Source organism: Pristiophorus japonicus, chromosome 31, assembly GCF_044704955.1.
Source record: "Pristiophorus japonicus isolate sPriJap1 chromosome 31, sPriJap1.hap1, whole genome shotgun sequence".
NCBI lineage: Eukaryota > Metazoa > Chordata > Chondrichthyes > Pristiophoridae > Pristiophorus > Pristiophorus japonicus.
In genome coordinates this window covers 7,496,125-7,515,464 of record NC_092007.1, presented here as the reverse complement: position 1 = coordinate 7,515,464, position 19,340 = coordinate 7,496,125, and the positions used below count along the sequence as shown (strand labels likewise).

At 47.2% G+C, this 19,340-nt stretch overlaps 1 protein-coding gene across 2 annotated transcripts in view; it reads right to left on the bottom strand.

Moving 5' to 3' along the window:
- Nucleotides 1–19,099, bottom strand: part of LOC139240386 (interferon-induced protein 44-like) — a 38,494-nt gene extending 19,395 nt beyond the window's left edge. For both annotated transcript variants that reach the window (XM_070868881.1, XM_070868879.1), the window contains exons 1-4: nt 19,045–19,099; nt 18,890–18,959; nt 18,566–18,767; nt 17,131–17,259 (exon numbers count right to left, since the gene is read on the bottom strand). In XM_070868881.1, the coding sequence (XP_070724982.1) occupies nt 17,131–17,259; nt 18,566–18,767; nt 18,890–18,959; nt 19,045–19,054 (411 nt within the window). In that variant the 5' untranslated portion in view covers nt 19,055–19,099. The remainder of the gene's footprint in view (nt 1–17,130; nt 17,260–18,565; nt 18,768–18,889; nt 18,960–19,044) is intronic.
- Nucleotides 19,100–19,340: the final 241 nt, after the last annotated feature.

Here is a 19,340-nt window from a genome sequence, read left to right as displayed (position 1 = left end):
ATCTGCTATAACTTCCGCCATCTCTTTTAATACCCTGGGATGCATCTCATCAGGACCAGGGGACTTGTCTACCTTGAGTCCCATTAGCCTGTCCAGCACTAGCCCCCTAGTGATAGTGATTGTCTCAAGGTCCTCCCTTCCCACATTCCTGTGACCAGCAATTTTTGGCATGGTTTTTGTGTCTTCCACTGTGAAGACCGAAGCAAATGATGTGGGAGAAAGTCGAGATTGAGCTGGACAGACTTTGATGAGAGGGAATTATATTGCCAGTGGAGTTCAATGAGTGGGCCAGTCCAATTGTTCCGGTGTTGAAAAGCAATGGCACGGTCAGAATCTGCAGAGACTACAAAGTAACGATCAACCAAGTCTCGTTACAGGACCAGCACCCACTACCCAAAGCGGAGGACCTGTTTGCAATGTTAGCAGGGGGAAGTCGTTCACCAAGTTCACCAAGCTGAATCTAACCTCTACTTACATGACACAGGAGCTGGCTGAATCTTCATAAAGATTGATGTGCATCAACACGCACAAAGGACTGTTCATATACCACAGATGCTCTTTTGAGATTCGTTCGGCTGCTGCCATCTTCCAGAGGAACATGGAGAGTCTGCTGAAATCGGTTCCGCGCACCGTTGTGTTTCAAGACGACATCCTGATCACTGGCCGCAACACCACCGAACACTTGCACAACTTGGAAGAGGTTCTAAAGCGACTGGACAGAGTGGGACTCGGGCTGAAACGCTCCAAGTGTGTATTCCTGGCGCCAGAGGTCAAATTTTTGGTGAGAAAGATTGCGGCAGACGGCATCAGACCCACGGACTCTAAGACGGAGGCCATCAAGAATGCGTTCGTTCCTGGGACTCCTCAACTATTTTGGTAACTTTCTACCCGGGTTGAGCACTGAAATAACCAAATTTATGTAGTGCTTGAATTTATGTATAAATATGTTGAGCTATAGTATATCACCAGTGTGCTTGGTGAAACGGGACAAGAGGTAACGAATTGATCCATGATTAAAAGGACTTGAGGACTTGCTCGGGCAAGGCACCGGTCCGCACAATTAAACGGTAAAGGATGCACTGTGTGGATAGCAACATGACTTACAGCTGAAGTCTGATAAAATTAACCCCGATAAATGACTTACAGCTGAAGTCTGATAAAATTAACCCCGATAAATGACTTACAGCTGAAGTCTGATAAAATTAACCCCGATATGCTTTCCTTACAGAATTTACATGAGCATGTTACCGTAAGAAAACATGCTATCGGACAAGGCCATCTGGCAAAAACAAAGGGCGATTGTTACAGCAACGAAGTTGCAAGAATAGTTAAGAGGAAGGCCCCAATGACAGAAGGACCGGAAAATGAGCTTACAAGAAGAAACAAGATTAACCGCGAATATAAAGAATAGCGTAAGGTGTCACGCGGGATAGGCTACGGAGGTGATGGGACTGTTAAATGTATAAATAGGAAATTCGCTAACATCTCGATGGAGTCGGATCAGAGAGCGGTCTCAGAAAGTTCTCCCCAGGCTTGTGAATAAAGACTGTTTTGAACCTCCAATCGAAGTCTGTCATCTCTACTAGTCGGGGCGTCGACTTTGTATTTCACTTAGTCCGTCCAGAGGGGTATCAAGGCTAAGCGTCGACCTTGTATTTCACAAGGTCCACTCAGCTTACGTCATTTGGCGCAGTCGGCTGGATCGTAGGCTCTTGCCGGTTCACTGGAACGTTGAGCCAGAGAGGGTGAGTACATTTTAAGTTACCACCCATAAATTAAAAAGCTCAGAACGTACTGTGAGAACCTGTAAGGCTGCGACTAAAAGAACCAGGGGAGACAGACTCGAGGAAGAGGTGCGGTCTGGTAAGCCGGGAAGGCGGCAAAATCCTCTAAGTCGGATAGGCAGCAAAATCCTATAAATACGCGCGAGGTAAAATAAGAATTCTTGGAAAGACGGTTAAAATCTAGGATGTCTAAGAAGGACTTGAAAATAAAGGAGGGGGGACGATCCCCTTGGGGAGATCCCGACTCCGTCACCCACTATTTAGCGGACAAAAATCAGAAACTCATTGAAATCATGAAAAAGAAAGGGTGGGATCCCAAAGACAGTGCAGAGAACCAAAGGGCTTGGTGGAGGGGACAAACCAAAGATAAGGAGGGAAAAGGGGGAACGGTAATCTTAGCTTGTGACCAGAAACAGTGTAAAGAGTTGAAACAAAGGGAAGAGGAGGAACCGACAAGGAAGGAAGCAACATCTCCCAAAGTGGGAGAGAAGGGAAACCCGATAGCAACCGCCACCCCTAGCAGTACGCCTTTGTATCTGAAAATACCCGGGGATGATACCGTGGATTGGGATAGGTTGGGGAAGGAAGCATTCGAGTATAATAGGGAAAAGAACTGGCCGGAACCACCGTCCTGGCCAGAAGAAAATAATCTCCCACCACCCTACAATCCAGTGCCCCGCGAGGTAAAAGCGGCCTCGATAAAGACCCAGTTGATCCCCGGAACCAACAAACAACGTCCCCCCCCCTGGTCCCACAAGGGCCCCCGGTAATCCGAACCACGTACCAACCTTTTAAACCACGAGAGACAAATGTTGGTGGATAAATTACCCCAACTACAGCCACGAGAAAATAACTACCCGTTTTGGCAAAAAATTAGGGAATTAAGGATTAGCCATAATTTGCGACCAGTTAGTGCGAGCAAAACTCCCGGATGACCACTGGGACCGATTAGGCCAGAATTTTAGGGATGGAACCTGGTGTCAGACGTTAAATATCTCACAACAACAGGAGGACAATGACTATAACGCCTTTAAACTTGCAGTAGAGGGGGTGATGGGACCAGCTCCGGTAAACTGGGCAGCTATAACCAATATAACTCAAGACAAAGGAGAATCTGCTGTAGATTATAGCAAACGGAAATGAGGAAAATTCGTGGGCTGTTCTGGCGTTCTAAACCCCACTAGGGATAATCAATGTTTTCTACAATCATTTAAGGCCGGGTTAGGTCGCGCACATCAGGCAGCCATACGATTAGGAATTGTTACAATGAACAACTATGATGATTTAATTAGATGGGCAACAGAGGTGGATAACATGCAAAAGGCTAAGATAGCTAAAGCCGAAGAGTTGAGGGGACAGGAAGAAGCCGTAGGAATGCAAACAGAAACGGGGGGGAATGTCCGGCGAGCATCAGATTCAAGACCCACTTGCCATAATTGTAACAAGCCAGGACATAAGAAGGTAGATTGTTGGAACAAAGGAGGAGGAAGAGAGGGACTAGGGCCGAAACAGAGAGGATATTTAACGTCTGACACCAGGTTCCATCCCTAAAATTCTGGCCTAATCGGTCCCAGTGGTCATCCGGGAGTTTTGCTCGCACTAACTGGTCGCAGTCCTTATTGTGCAAATTATGGCCAATCCTAAATTCCCTAATTTTTTGCCAAAACGGTTAGTTATTTTCTCGTGGCTGTAGTTGGGGTCATTTATCCACCAACAATTGTCTCTCTCGTGGTTTAAAAGGTTGGTACGTGGTTCGGATTACCGGGGGCCCTTGTGGAACCTTGTGCAGGGGACAACCCGGAGAAGGTGGGCCATCAAAGGAAGATTTCAAAAGGTGGATGAGGGAAGAGAGAGAAGAGCAGGAGAATAGGGATAGGGAGAGACAGCGGCGACGGGACAGGGAAGAAAGGGAGGATGGAGAATATAGGAACAGGAGCATTGCCCGAGATGAGAGGCGATACAGGTGTAAATCAGAGAAGGAGACGGTATGCACCATGAGACAAATGGAAGACATGATGAAGAAGTTGAATACTAAATGACAGGTAGCGACCCTCGGGGTAAATGATGAGGAAGACCCAAGGGTGTTTGTTGACGCATTGATAGGGGACCGGCAGTGCAAAATGTTAATAGACACGGGAGCCTCAAGCTCACTGACAGATTTGCCCTTGCCCCGAACCAAACTTTCGATCAATGTGGCGGCAATAGGTGGAAAAAGACTTGAGGCTTATAAGAGCGAAACAATTCTATTAGAAATTGGATGTATAATGATACCTACCCATTTGTGGGTATGTGAGAATACTGAAGGAACAATCCTAGGGATAGACTTACTGCAGGAAGTAGGAGCTTTAATCGATCCTAAAGCGAATAAAGTGATGTGGCCACCAGATCATAAGTTAAACAAACAAGTAGCCCTGGGAAACAGAACAAATCAGGTAGGAGCAATTAAGATTATCGACCCAGAATGGGATAAGAAGGGACCATGGGCGATCCCATGCAGAGAGTATATTGGGGTGTGGGCAATGTATAAGCAGGATTGTGGGTCAGTCCAAACCCCCCCGGTAAAAATACCGGGACAAATGCATCGCCCACATAAACAATATCCTTTAAAGGAGGAAGCCAAAGCAGCAGTACGGGACAATGGGCCCAAGTTTCCACACGATAAAAAAGGGGCGCCCCTCCGAGCTGGGCGCCCGTTTTTCGCGCCAGAAACAGCAGCGGAAAAAGACGCGCGATTCTGGAGCGCCCTGCAGCTCCATGTCTGCTTGGCGCGGCGCCCAGGGGGGCGGAGCCTACACTCGCGCCGATTTTGTAAGTGGGAGGGGGCGGGTACCATTTAAATTAATTTTTTTCCTGCCGGCAACGCTGCGCGTGCGCGTTGGAGCATTCGCGCACGCGCAGTGTGAAGGAAACATTGGCACTCGGCCATTTTTGTAGTTCTTTGTAGCTGTTTAATTTTTGAACATTTTTTAATAAAAGCACATTGCCATCAGCACATCAGCACTGAGGCTTCTTGCAGCAGTGAGAAGGTGCAGGAAGCCTCAGAAAGTTGAGGCAGCCGTTTCCCTCCTCCCCCCCCCCGCAGGAACGAATGGCTTCCTCCTCCCCCCCCCCGGGAACGAATGGCTTCCTCCTCCCCCCCCGCAGGAACGAATGGCTTCCTCCTCCCCTCCCCCCCCCCCCGGGAACGAATGGCTTCCTCCTCCCCCCCCGCAGGAACGAATGGCTTCCTCCTCCCCCCCCCCCGGGAACGAATGGCTTCCTCCTCCCCCCCCGCAGGAACGAATGGCTTCCTCCTCCCCCCCCGCAGGAACGAATGGCTTCCTCCTCCCCCCCCGCAGGAACGAATGGCTTCCTCCCCCCCCCCCGCAGGAACGAATGGCTTCCTCCCCCCCCCCCGCAGGAACGAATGGCTTCCTCCTCCCCCCCCCCCGGGAATGAACGGCTTGCTCCTCCTCCCCCCCTCCCCCCGTGGGAATGAACGGCTGCCTCCTTCCCCCCCGCAGGAACGAACGGCTTGCTCCCCCCCCCCACGGGAACGAATGGCTTCCTCCTCCCCCCCCCCCCCCACGGGAACGAATGGCTTCCTCCTCCCCCCCCCCCCCCGCGGGAACGAATGGCTTCCTCCTCCCTCCCCCCCCGCAGGAACGAATGGCTTCCTCCCCCCCCCCCCCTGTGGGAATGAACGGCTGCCTCCTTCCCCCCCCCCCCCCCCTGCAGCCCTCTCCCTGGCTGAAGCACTTTCACACAGGTAGGAAGATGGTTTATTTAATCTTTTCTTTGCTTATAAATTTTTATTCAGGTTGGATTTATTTGTATAATATTTGTATAAGTATAAATAAAGATTTATTATAGAATTTAATGACTTCCCTTCCCCCCACCTCCTTCTGGTCGCCTAATTTGTAACCTGCGCCTGATTTTTTTATGTGTAGAACAGGTTTTTTCAGTTCTACAAAAATCTTCACTTGCTCCATTCTAAGTTAGTTTGGAGTACGTTTTCACTGTGGAAACTTGGAAATCAGGCGTCAGTGGGCGGACACGCCCCCTTTTGAAGAAAAAATTCTGTTCCAAAGTGGAACTGTTCTACCTGACTAGAACTGCAGAAAAAAAAATGTGGAGAATTGCGATTTCTAAGATAGTCCGTTCTCCACCAGTTGCTCCTAAAAATCAGGCGCAAATCATGTGGAAACTTGGGCCCATAGTGTTGGAATTAACCAAACAGAGACACTTACGGGAAACTATATCCGAAACTAATTCCCTAGTATGGCCAGTGAAGAAACCAGATGTATCATATCGACTGACAATTGATTATACGGCATTAAATAAGGTGACCCCAAAGGAATACCCGATAGAGCAAGCCCAGCTACAATTTGTAATGGGCTAAAACCAGAACACAAAATGTTTACATTACTAGACATTGCAAACGGATTCTGATCCATACCATTGGACAAGGAATCGCAAGAGAAATTTGCCTTCACACGAAATGGGAAACAATATACTTGGACGAGGGTCCCCCAAGGGTTCCATAATAGTCCAGCTATATTCCATCAACACATGGCCAGGGCCCTGGAGGAAGTAGAACTAGAGGAGGACGGCAGTACCGTGTTACAGTATGTCGACGATTTACTGATAGCTTCCAAAAACACTCAAGGGCATTGTCCAAGATTCTGAAGGCACTCCAGGGTGCAGGATTTAAAATAAACCCCAGCAAGGCTCAAGTAGGGAAACCAGAGGTAACCTATCTGGGCTATCATATTAACATGGGCAAGAGAGCCATGCCAGAAGATTGGAAAAGGACCATAAACGGTATGTCCAAACCTGTCAATGTAAGGGGAATGCGACAAGTCCTGGGACTATTTAATTACAGCAGAAACTTTATTGAGGGGTTTTCACAACTAGCTGCACCCCTGTATGAATTGACCAAAGGGGAAAAGCTGCAGAGGAACCCATTGAATGGACAGATTTGCAGGTGGGGGCCTTTACTAAGCCAAAACAAGCACTAACTGCCGCACCAGCCTTAGGGTTACCCGACATGGGGAGGCCATATCATATCTTTTGTCACAATCATGGGGGACATTACAGTGCGGTGGTAGCGCAAAAACATGGGGATTACATGAGACCCGTAGCCTACTATTCGGCACGAAGATCCCCAATAGTGGCTGGCATGCCAAGATGTGCTGCCGTGATTGATTTACTGACCACGGTGCACAAAGTGAGTGAACCCGTCGTAATGACGGGGGATATTGTGATACATACACAACACACCTTAGTGGAATTGTTGAACACCGGACGATTAAAAACCGTCTCGAACGGCCGGAAGGCTGTTCTGTTACCCAAAGATAAATCTGTACAGATAGTTAGAGATATGAGCCAAAACTCGCCATCTATGATGGGAATGGAAGGAGAGGAACACTGCTGCACCAGTGAAGAGGAATTAGAGTATGTAGATATGATCAGGGAGTTACCTTTGATGGAACCAGACTTAGAGTTATATGTGGACGGGTTCCGTAAATATGTTAACGGGACACCATGGACAGGCTGGGCTGTGGTAGTGGGAGATGGCACCTTCCAGAGGGAAGGAATATTACCAGGGGATAATTCAGCACAAGTTGCAGAGCTAACGGCATTGATAGAAGCATTGAAATAGGCAGAAGGAAAACGGGTGAATATCTATACCGATAGCCGCTATGCTTTTGGCATAGTACACGATTATATGGCAGCCTGGAGTAGAAAGGGGTACATCTCCTCGGGGGCAAACGCATACAGCATGAGGACTTAGTAAAGAAATTAGTAGCCACCTCAGAATTACCCACTGAAACCGCGGTAGTAAAGGTAAAAGCCCATCAGCGGGGGAAATCCCCCACAGAAAAGGGAAATAGAGCCGCAGATCACGCAGCCAGAGAGGTGGTAGAGCAACAGATTGCGACAGTAAACGAGATCGGAACAGAACCAGATCTGCTATTACGGCATTGCCAGAGGATATAGACATATCCAAATTACATAAGGAAGTATCCCAGGAGGAGAAGCAAGAGAAAGGGCGGGGGGAATATGGAGGAAAGATCAATTAATATATACACCCAGCTGTATACAGCAAAGGGTAATGGAATTATACCATGGTAGACAACACACAGGTATATCCAATATGTTGAACAAGCTCCAGCGATGCTGGTGGTGGTCCGGAATGAAACAAGCGGTGGACAGATTCTGCAGACATCGCCACATAAGTGCACAATATAACACAGGGAAACCTGCCAAGGTAAAGTGGGGACATCAGCCGAGACCAAGAGGCCCATGGGAGAAGTTGCAGATAGACTTCACTGGACTCTTACCAAAATCAAAAGGAAAGACTTATTGTTTGGTAATGATAGATCAGTTTACTAGATGGGTTGAAGCATTTGCTACTAGAGATTGTACAGCTAGAACAGTGGCATAAATAATGGCAGAGGAGGTAGTACCACGATGGGGAATCCCGGTACAGATTGATTCAGACCAGGGAAAGCACTTTACGGGAAAGGTCATAAAGGAGACATGTGCCCTATTGGGTATTAGACTGAGGTTTCACATACCATACCACCCTCAGAGTTCAGGGATGGTAGAAAGGATGAACCGAACGTTGAAATTATCATTAGCTAAAGCAATAGAAGACACAGGGAAGGAATGGACAGAATTACTTCCAAGTATATTAATGAGACTTAGGGCAACTCTAAGTAGAACGACAAGGCTGACACCATTTGAACTAATGACCGGACGAGGAATGACACTGCCAGAAGGAGTCGTCACCGGAGGAGAGGATCAGGAGGTTTATTAAACAATTACACGCTCTCAGACATGAGGCCAAAAACCAACAGATTATACGGGACCTAGAGCAGGATACGCAAAATGACAAGGAGGTCCCGGCAATAGGTAGCAAAGTGAAGGCAAAAATACCAGTCAAACCAGGGCTAGCACCCAAGTGGTCAGGACCCTACGAAGTATTAATGAATAGTTACATATGTGAGTGTATAGATGAGTCCGAAACGAGTAAAGGAAGGTGGAAACACTGGACTCAGCTAAAGGTATATAAGGCCGATGAGTAGATCGGGAATGGAGATATTCACGCGATGGGAGGAACAACGCGAAGGGGGAAAATGTATCTCAGTGCAGTTTAGAGGGGCAGATAAGAATAGAATGATTCTAACCGGCTGGTGACGACTGGCCATTTGTTTTCCTTGCAGGAATAGCGAACTCGTAAGAAGAAGTGGAGCATCACTATCACGATTCTAGGGATAGGTTCGAGCACGGTGGTAAGGAAAGGGGACATGACACCCACCCTAATTTTCGGCACAAGCGGCAGCGCAACCTGTGCCAAAGGTGTAATAAAGGCCCCAAGAGGGATAATTTTCCCTGTGGACCCTCTAATTGTTTCATCCACAGGGAGTCCCATAATTGTTTGGTATAACTATTACACATCGCGGGCATAGCAAAAGTACTCACATCGATAGCAAGTTCGTGTAGGATGTACCTCGGACACCCCTAGTTTCACCGGATAAACGGCAACAACGGGAGAGACGTGGGCATGCACGAACAGCACCAACGGGTGGGAAAGTGGGTGCACAGCTGTGCAATGTGTAGAACGGGGGTCCGATAATAGTGGCCGTCCTGTGTCCTCCCCGGATGGAAACGAGGAGATGTGCGATGCACTGCCAAATAGCCAGGGTTACTGGAGGATCTGCGGAGCACACCCATCATCAACTACCACCTGCCACGACGACCACCCCGCAACCTTCCACAACCCCATTAACATGCCCGTCAATGGAAGAAGGGACATGAAGAGGTTTAATAATAAGGAAAACACAGGATGTGATGTATTTTAGTGCGGCACAAGGAATCGTTAAACTTGCTATCGATATGAGTACTTTTGCTATGCCCGCGATGTGTAATAGTTATACCAAACAATTATGGGACTCCCAGTGGATGAAACAATTAGAGGGTCCACAGGGAAAATCAATCTTTTAGACGTAAGAAGCGGTGAGTATTGGAAATGGCCGGAGTAGGATATGCGGCCGGGTTGGCAACAGTTAATAGCTTTGACATAGAAGGAGTGGGGGAAGAAGTAGAAGAACTACAAGCGAAAAGAAAGAAGCTACTAAAACAAGATACTAAAGCTGGCCAACAAACGGCAGTGACAGGAGAACAAACGGCAAAACAATTGTTGGGGGTGGAAAGGATAGTAGCCCCCCCAAGGCAGAAACAATTAACACGATTATTGATCGGGTCAGCTTGCCAAACCCATAAGGAATTGGTATGCGCCATGTATGGCTCATGGCTATTATCCAATGCCCAGCATAACGTGAAGCAAATAAATAATGGACAGATCCCCGATTGGATTACTAATAAGGATCTGGAACCTTGGATCGACACAAATAAGAGCCTATGCAAGGGGCGTGAAATGGCAGCCAATTGTCTGCTCCCACGGCCTAAGGTGATTGGCTTTGTATTGGCCATCCCACAACTCCCAGAAGAGGGCCAGCCCCTGAATGATGTGATTAGTATAGGAGAGGTACAGAGGAAGAGTTGGGTTAAATATCATGGTGTCCTTACCAAGGCCATATGGGGAGGTGACGAAGATAATAACCAGAAGAATGGAACCTTAAGGAGGGTGGTGATGGATGGGTGCCACCGCCAGGGAAGGACATGGGTGTGCACAAACACCCCCAGCAAGGGAGACACAGCCGAGTGCGGATTTACGAGAACCATTAATTGCAACCTCAAAATACACCCAAGCGGAATACACCGAACAAGGGTAGCACCTAGGAACACCTGAACATTTTGTGTCACCACCACTGAACAGAAATATGAATACCAAGATCTGACTTGTCCCATTCCCCAGCCAAACTTTTGTTTTTACCCAAAGATACCTACACAGATAGGACACCAATATATACACCCACAAAGACTGCAAGGAGAGAAAAGTTTTTCCCTTAATAATACAGGACTTAATAGGGAAATTGAAACTTATGTCATACCAGAGCCCAAGGCAATTCCGGCATTACATGAACAGGAGAACTGGAAGGAAGGAAATTATAAAACATTATCATAAAATAGAAGATCTAAAGAAACAACTTAAAGACATCGAAACAGACTTAAGGGAACGGCCTTGGTATGAGAAGATCTGGAACTGGGGACTGAATGGTAACGTACATCCCTGGATTAGGATTATGTCGCACGTGCTGGTAATAGTTCAATTATTAATGTCATTATACGTTCTGGTGGATTGTTGCAGGAGATATCGTAGGCAACATTCAGGAAGGATAGAATAAAAGGAAAAGGAGGTGTGGTAGCATTGCTGGTTAAAGAGGAGATTAATGCAATAGTTAGGAAGGATATTACCTTGGATGATGTGGAATCTATATGGGTAGAGCTGCAGAACACCAAAGGGCAAAAAATGTTAGTGGGAGTTGTGTACAGACCTCCAAACAGTAGTAGTGATGTTGGGGAGGACATCAAACAGGAAATTAGGGGTGCATGCAATAAAGGTGCAGCAGTTATCATGGGTGACTTTAATATGCATATAGATTGGGCTAACCAAACTGGAAGCAATACGGTGGAGGAGGATTTCCTGGAGTGCATAAGGGATGGTTTTCTAGACCAATATGTCGAGGAACAAACTAGGGGGGAGGCCATCTTAGACTGGGTGTTGTGTAATGAGAGAGGATTAATTAGTAATCTCGTTGTGCGAGGCCCCTTGGGGAAGAGTGACCATGATATGGTGGAATTCGACATTAGGATGGAGAATGAAACAGTTAATTCAGAGACCATGGTCCAGAACTTATAGAAGGGTATGAGGCGTGAATTGGCTAGGATAGATTGGCGAATGATACTTAAGGGGTTGACTGTGGATGGGCAATGGCAGACATTTAGAGACCGCATGGATGAACTACAACAATTGTACATCCCTGTCTGGCGTAAAAATAGAAAAGGGAAGATGGCTCAACCGTGGCTATCAAGGGAAATCAGGGATAGTATTAAAGCCAAGGAAGTGGCATACAAATTGGCCAGAAATAGCAGTGAACCTGGGGACTGGGAGAAATTTAGAACTCAGCAGAGGAGGACAAAGGGTTTGATTAGGGCAGGGAAAATAGAGTACGAGAGGAAGCTTGCAGGGAACATTAAGACGGACTGCAAAAGTTTCTATAGATATGTAAAGAGAAAAAGATTAGTAAAGACAAACGTAGGTCCCCTGCAGTCAGAATCAGGGGAAGTCATAATGGGGAACAAAGAAATGGCAGACCAATTGAACAAGTACTTTGGTTCGATATTCACTAAGGAGGACACAAACAACCTTCCGGATATAAAAGGGGTCAGAGGGTCTAATAAGAAGGAGAAACTGAGGGAAATCCTTATTAGTCGGGAAATTGTGTTGGGGAAATTGATGGGATTGAAGGCCGATAAATCCCCAGGGCCTGATGGACTGCATCCCAGAGTACTTAAGGAGGTGGCCTTGGAAATAGCGGATGCATTGACAGTCATTTTCCAACATTCCATAGACTCTGGATCAGTTCCTATCGAGTGGAGGGTAGCCAATGTAACCCCACTTTTTAAAAAAGGAGGGAGAGAGAAAACAGGGAATTATAGACCAGTCAGCCTGACATCAGTAGTGGGTAAAATGATGGAATCAATTATTAAGGATGTCATAGCAGCGCATTTGGAAAGAGGTGACATGATAGGTCCAAGTCAGCATGGATTTGTGAAAGGGAAATCATGCTTTACAAATCTTCTGGAATTTTTTGAGGATGTTTCCAGTAGAGTGGACAAGGGAGAACCAGTTGATGTGGTATATTTGGACTTTCAGAAGGCTTTCGACAAGGTCCCACACAAGAGATTAATGTGCAAAGGTAAAGCACATGGGATTGGGGGTAGTGTGCTGACGTGGATTGAGAACTGGTTGTCAGACAGGAAGCAAAGAGTAGGAGTAAATGGGGACTTTTCAGAATGGCAGGCAGTGACTAGTGGGGTACCGCAAGGTTCTATGCTGGGGCCCCAGCTGTTTACATTGTACATTAATGATTTGGACGAGGGGATTAAATGTAGTATCTCCAAATTTGCGGATGACACTAAGTTGGGTGGCAGTGTGAGCTGTGAGGAGGATGCTATGAGGCTGCAGAGTGACTTGGATAGGTTAGGAGAGTGGGCAAATGCATGGCAGATGAAGTATAATGTGGATAAATGTGAGGTTATCCACTTTGGTGGTAAAAACAGAGAGACAGACTATTATCTGAATGGTGACAGATTAGGAAAAGGGGAGGTCAACGAGACCTGGGTGTCATGGTACATCAGTCATTGAAGGTTGGCATGCAGGTACAGCAGGCGGTTAAGAAAGCAAATGGCATGATGACCTTCATAGCGAGGGGATTTGAGTACAGGAGCACGGAGGTGTTCATACAGTTGTACAGGGCCTTGGTGAGGCCACACCTGGAGTATTGTGTACAGTTTTGGTCTCCTAACTTGAGGAAGGACATTCTTGCTATTGAGGGAGTGCAGCGAAGGTTCACCAGACTGATTCCCGGGATGGCAGGACTGACATATCAAGAAAGACTGGATCAACTGGGCTTGTATTCACTGGAGTTCAGAAGAATGAGAGGGGATCTCATAGAAACGTTTAAAATTCTGACGGGTTTAGACAGGTTAGATGCAGGAAGAATGTTCCTGATGTTGGGGAAGTCCAGAACCAGGGGTCACAGTCTAAGGATGAGGGGAAAGCCATTTAGGACCGAGATGAGGAGAAACTTCTTCACCCAGAGAGTGGTGAACCTGTGGAATTCTCTACCACAGAAAGTTGTTGAGGCCAATTCATTAAATATATTCAAAAAGGAGTTAGATATAGTCCTTACTACTCGGGGGATCAAGGGGTATGTCGAGAAAGCAGGAATGGAGTACTGAGGTTGCATGTTCAGCCATGAACTCATTGAATGGCGGTGCAGGCTTGAAGGCCCGAATGGCCGACTCCTGCACCTATTTTCTATGTTTCTCTGTCTATGTTTCAAAAGAACCAGAACCTAACCAGAGCCATAACTATACGGGTAAAGAAGGAGGAAGAGGAAGGAAAACTGTTGCTAACCACCAACAAACTTGGGGGAGGATGGGAGAGAAATTACTATGAAAACTGTGTTTAGGATTGTGAGACTATGAGTACCAGACACCCTGGGTTGGTACCACCAGGGCGACGGGCACTAGACAATCTTAAACTGTAGAATACTGGCCATATTGGGTCAAGGTGACCAATGGGCCTTAAGGGGGGGTTGAAATCACCAAATTTATGTAGCGCTTGAATTTATGTATAAATATGTTGAGCTATAGTATATCACCAGTGCGCTTGGTGAAACGGGATGAGAGATAGCGAATCGATCCATGATTAAGAGGACTTGAGGACTTGCTCGGGCAAGGCACCGGTCTGCACAATTAAACGGTAAAGGATGCACTGTGTGGATAGCAACATGGCTTACATCTAAAGTCTGATAAAACTAACCACGATATGCTTTCCTTACAGAATTAACATGAGCATGCTACCTTAAGAAAACATGCTATCGGACAAGGCCATCTGGCAAAAACAAAGGGCGATTGTTACAGCAACGAAGTTGCAAGAATACATAAGAGGAAGGCCCCAATGACAGAAGGAGCAGAAAATAAGCTTACAAGAAGAAACAAGATTAACCGCGAATATAGGGAGTAGCATAAGATGTCACGCGGGATAGGCTACAGAGGTGATGGACTGTTAAATGTACAAATAGGAAATTCACTAACATCTCGGTGGAGTCGGATCTGAGAGCGGTCTCAGAAAGTTCTCCCCAGGCCTGTGAATAAAGACCGTTTTGAACCTCTAATCAAAGTGCCATCTCTATTAGTCGGGGCGTCGACTTTGTATTTCACTTAGTCCGTCCAGAGGTGTATCAAAGCTAAGCGTCGACCTTGTATTTCACTAGGTCCACTCAGCTTACATCAAGCACTTTGCTGGAACCTTTGCATTTATTGCTACGCAAGGGTGACGACTGGGTCTGGGGTAAATCTCAAGAGACAGCCTTCGATAAGGCCAGAAACCTGCCATGTTCTAACAAGTTACTTGTATTGTATGACCCGTGTAAACATTTAGTACTAGCTTGTAATGCATCCTCGTACGGGGTCGGTTGTGTGTTACAGCAAGCCAATGTGTCAGACAAACTGCAACCGGTTGTATATGTGTCCAAACATTTATCTAAGGCTGAAGGAGCCTACAGTATGATTGAAAAAGAAGCATAAGCATGCATATACGGGGTTAAGGAAATGCACCAATATCTATTTGGACTCCGGTTCGAGCTCGAAACCGACCACAAACCGCTCATTTCGCTGATTTCAGAAAGCAAAGGTATTAACACCAATGTTTCGTCCCGCATCCAAAGATGGGCACTAATATGATCTGCGTATGACTATGTAATCCACCATAGACCAGGCACTGAGAACTGTGCTGATGCCCTCAGTCAGCTACCATTGCCCACCACCAGGGTGGAAATGGTGCAACCCGCAGACTTGCTTCTTGTATTGGATGCTTTTGAGAGTGAGGGGTCACTTCGTCACGGCTCGCCAGATCAGGACCTGGACTAGCCAGGACACTGTGTTATCACTAGTAAAAAACTGCGTCCTTAATGGGAGCTGGTCGGCTGTTCCCGGGGAAATGCAAGATGAAATTAAGCCGTTTTACCGACGCAAGGATGAAATGTCCATCCAATCGGATTGTCTCCTATGGGGGAATCGCGTGGTTTTGCCAAAAAAAAGGCAGGGAAACGTTTTTTAGCGACCTACACAGTACCCACCCAGGCATAGTCATGATGAAGGCTAATGCCAGGTTGCACGTTTGGTGGCCCGGCATTGACTCGGAATTGGAGTCATGCGTACACCAATGTAACACTTGTTCACAGTTGAGCAATGCACCAAGGGAGACTCCCCTGAGTCTGTGGTCATGGCCCTCCAAACCGTGGTCGAGGGTCCACGTAGATTTCGCTGGCCCCTTTCTAGGAAAGATGTTCCTAGTAGCAGTGGACGCTTACTCTAAATGGACTGAATGTGTAATCATGTCATCATGTACATCCACTGCCACCATTGAAAGCCTCCGGGCCATGTTCACCACCCATGGTTTGCCTGATGTCCTTGTTAGTGACAATGGACCATGTTTCACCAGCTCGGAATTCAACGAGTTCATGACCCGCAATGGCATCAAGCATGCCAGGTCTGCGCCGTTTAAGCCCGCATCCAATGGTCAAGCAGAACGGGCAGTCCAAACCATCAAGCAGAGCTTGAAACGCGTGATGGATGGCTCCTTGCAGACCCGGTTATCTCGGGTTCTGCTCAGCTACCGGACGCAACCTCACTCGCTTACCATTCAGACCAGCCGCGATGCAGTGCATCAATGATCCGACCGACTTACTCATGCCAGGACTTCAACTCAGGCGATCAACCCAGGAACGAAGAGCCCCTGATCACCTCAACTTGTAAATAACTTGTATCTAAGACTTTGGGGGCGGGGTGGGGAAGAGTGATGTTATTTATGTCAACTTTATAATAGTGTAAGACTTGCCACCAGGGGGCGCACCTGTTGGAGACCCAAGGGTCACCTGCACACCTCATGCAAGCAAGTATAAAAGGTTGTCTGCTATGCTGCTTCTTCACTCTGGAGTTTGATTAAAGAGACTAAGGTCACATCAGTTTGAGCTTACAGCATAGTCTTGTGGAGTGATTCTGAATATAACACACAGCACCGAGCCGACTTCCAGAGTAGAGGGAGGGAGAGAGGAAAGAAAGAACTTGCATTTATATAGCACCTTTCACAACTTCAGGATGTCCCAAAGCAATTTACTGCCAATGAAGTACCTTTGAAGAGCAGTCACTGTTGTAATATAGGAAATACAGCAGCCAATTTGTACACAGCAAGCTCCCACACACAGCAATGGAATCATGACCACATTATCATTTAGGGGTTGCTTTAGGGATAAATATTGGCCCCGCCACGTGAGAGAGCTCTCCTGTTCTTTGTTGAATCATGCCATGGGATCTTTTACGTTCACTTGAAAGGTTAGACAGGGCATCAGTTTAACGTTTCATCCAAAAGATGGCACATCCGACAGTGCAGCCCTCCCTCAGCACTGGCACCGGGAGTGTCAGCCTAGATTATGGGTTCAAGTCTCTGGACTGGAACTCGAGCCCACAACTTTCTAACTAGAGGCGACATGACTGACATATAGGAATTTTCTTCCTGTAAATATTGCTCATTTTTACATGCCAAAGAGTTTTTTGAGTTTATTGAGACTCCCTATAATGGTGTAAAATAGTTAGGTAAACTCACGTTGCTTTTTGGTGGCACCCTTCCTTCCAGGACCATTGTTAACACTTTCGTTGCCTGATTTGCATTCTTCAGTGAATTCCAACCGGACAGATCCCAAAACTTCAACGAGTGTGACTTGAAGGACCTGAGCTGTTAAATAATTTTTTTAAAGACTTGCATTTACATAGTGCCTTTCACGACATCAGGACATCACAAATCACTATGGCTGTGTAGTCACTGTTGTAAGTAGGAAATGTGGCAGCCAATTTGTGCACAGCAAGCTCCCACAAACAGAAATGTGATAATGACCAGATCATCTGTTTTAGTGATGTTGGTTGAGAGATAAATATTGGCCCCAGGAAACCATGGAGAACTCCCCTGCTCTTTTTCCAATAGTGTCCACCATTACGTCAAACTGAGAGGGCAGACAGGACCTGGGATTAACGTCTCATCTGAAAGATGGCCCCTCTGACAGTGCAGCACTCCCTCAGCACTGCCCCTCCGATAGTGCGGCGCTCCCTCAGTATTGCCCCTCCGACAGTGCGCCGCTCCCTCAGTACTGCCCCTCCGACAGTGTGCCGCTCCCTCAGTACTGCCCTTCCGACAGTGCGCCGCTCCCTCAGTACTGCCCCTCCGACAATGCGCTGCTCCCTCAGCACTGCCCCTCCGACAGTGCAGCGCTCCCTCAGAACTGCCCCTCCGACAGTGCAGCGCTCCCTCAGTACTGCCCCTCCGACAATGCGCTGCTCCCTCAACACTGCCCCTCCGACAGTGCAGCGCTCCCTCTGTACTGCCCCTCCGACAGTGCTGCACTCCTTCAGTACCGCCCCTCCGACAGTGCGGCGCTCCCTCAGAACTGCCCCTCCGACAGTGCGGCGCTCCCTCAGTACTGCCCCTCCGATAGTGCGGCGCTCCCTCAGTACTGCCCCTCCAACAGTGCGGCGCTCGCTCAGTACTGCCCCTCCGATAGTGCGGCGCTCCCTCAGTACTGCCCCTCCAACAGTGCGGCGCTCCCTCAGTACTGCCCCTCCAACAGTGCGGCGCTCCCTCAGTAAGGGTACGGTGGCGTAGTGATTACATTGCTGGACCAATAATCCAGAGTTCTGGAACAATAATCCAGAGAATGCGAGTTCAAATCCCTCTGTGGGCAGTTTGAGAATTTGAATTCAGTTTTTAAAATCTCAAAATGAAATGCTGATCTCAGTAAAAGTGACCATGAAGCTGTCGGACTGTCGTTAAAACCCTTCTGGTTCACGAATATCCTTTCGGGAAGGAAACCTGCCGTTCTGACCCGGTCTATATGACTCCAGACCCACACTAACGTAGTTGACCCTTAACTGTCCTCTGAGGTGTACACTCAATTGTCTCAGGGTGACTAAGGATGGGCAATAAATGCCAAACTTGCCAGCAATGTCCACATTCTAAGAATGAATATTGAAAAACAGGCAGTAGGTACCTCGGGTGTGAGAGAGCGGGGATCATTCCCAGTCGGGACACAGTCCATCGTTCTTCCATGTGGATCCAGAGCTGAGAGGAATGTATTAATGGTGGCCGATTTACCAGCCCCCACCATGCCGAATAGCAAGATGTTTACACAGTCCGGACATCGTTTGGGAGGGTTGTAGTCGCACAGTTTGCCCCTCAGAGAATCCAGGGTTCTGTCAAAGAACAGGAAGAGAGGAAAGAGTTAGATCTCAAGATTAATGTGTTTGAACAAAATAATCATTTTCCTATCGGTGTGTCTGCTGCAGAAAGGCACTTCCTGATTAAAGCGGCCTACCCTTTGTCGAAAGTCGGATAGTGAATGGCATCGTCTTTTGAAAACCTTGAAATGTCCGGCGTTGAAAACCCTGAAATGAAAGTTGAATGCATTAAATTATATGTTTTTAAAGACGAGAGTACGATCGCAGTGACAGTGAAACGTTATAAACTTACAGCTCCCCATGTCTGGATTCACAGCGCAGTTGCAAATCGAACAACTTGCGAAACAGAAACTAACTGTCCGGGTTTTGGAAATCCCCCAAGTCTATTTCTCACTTCCGCCTTTTGTTTTTTCAGCGTTGGGATTGTTTGATGAATAAAACCAACATGTTGCGAGGAAGAGGCAGGAATGGAGAAAGGGCTTTTATTTGTGTGTGTCTGCTCTGGCATCTTATACAGGTCTCAAACATCAACTCCTAAACAAATGTCATTCCCTTTTACAATATATCCCCTCTCCTCTCCTAATTGTA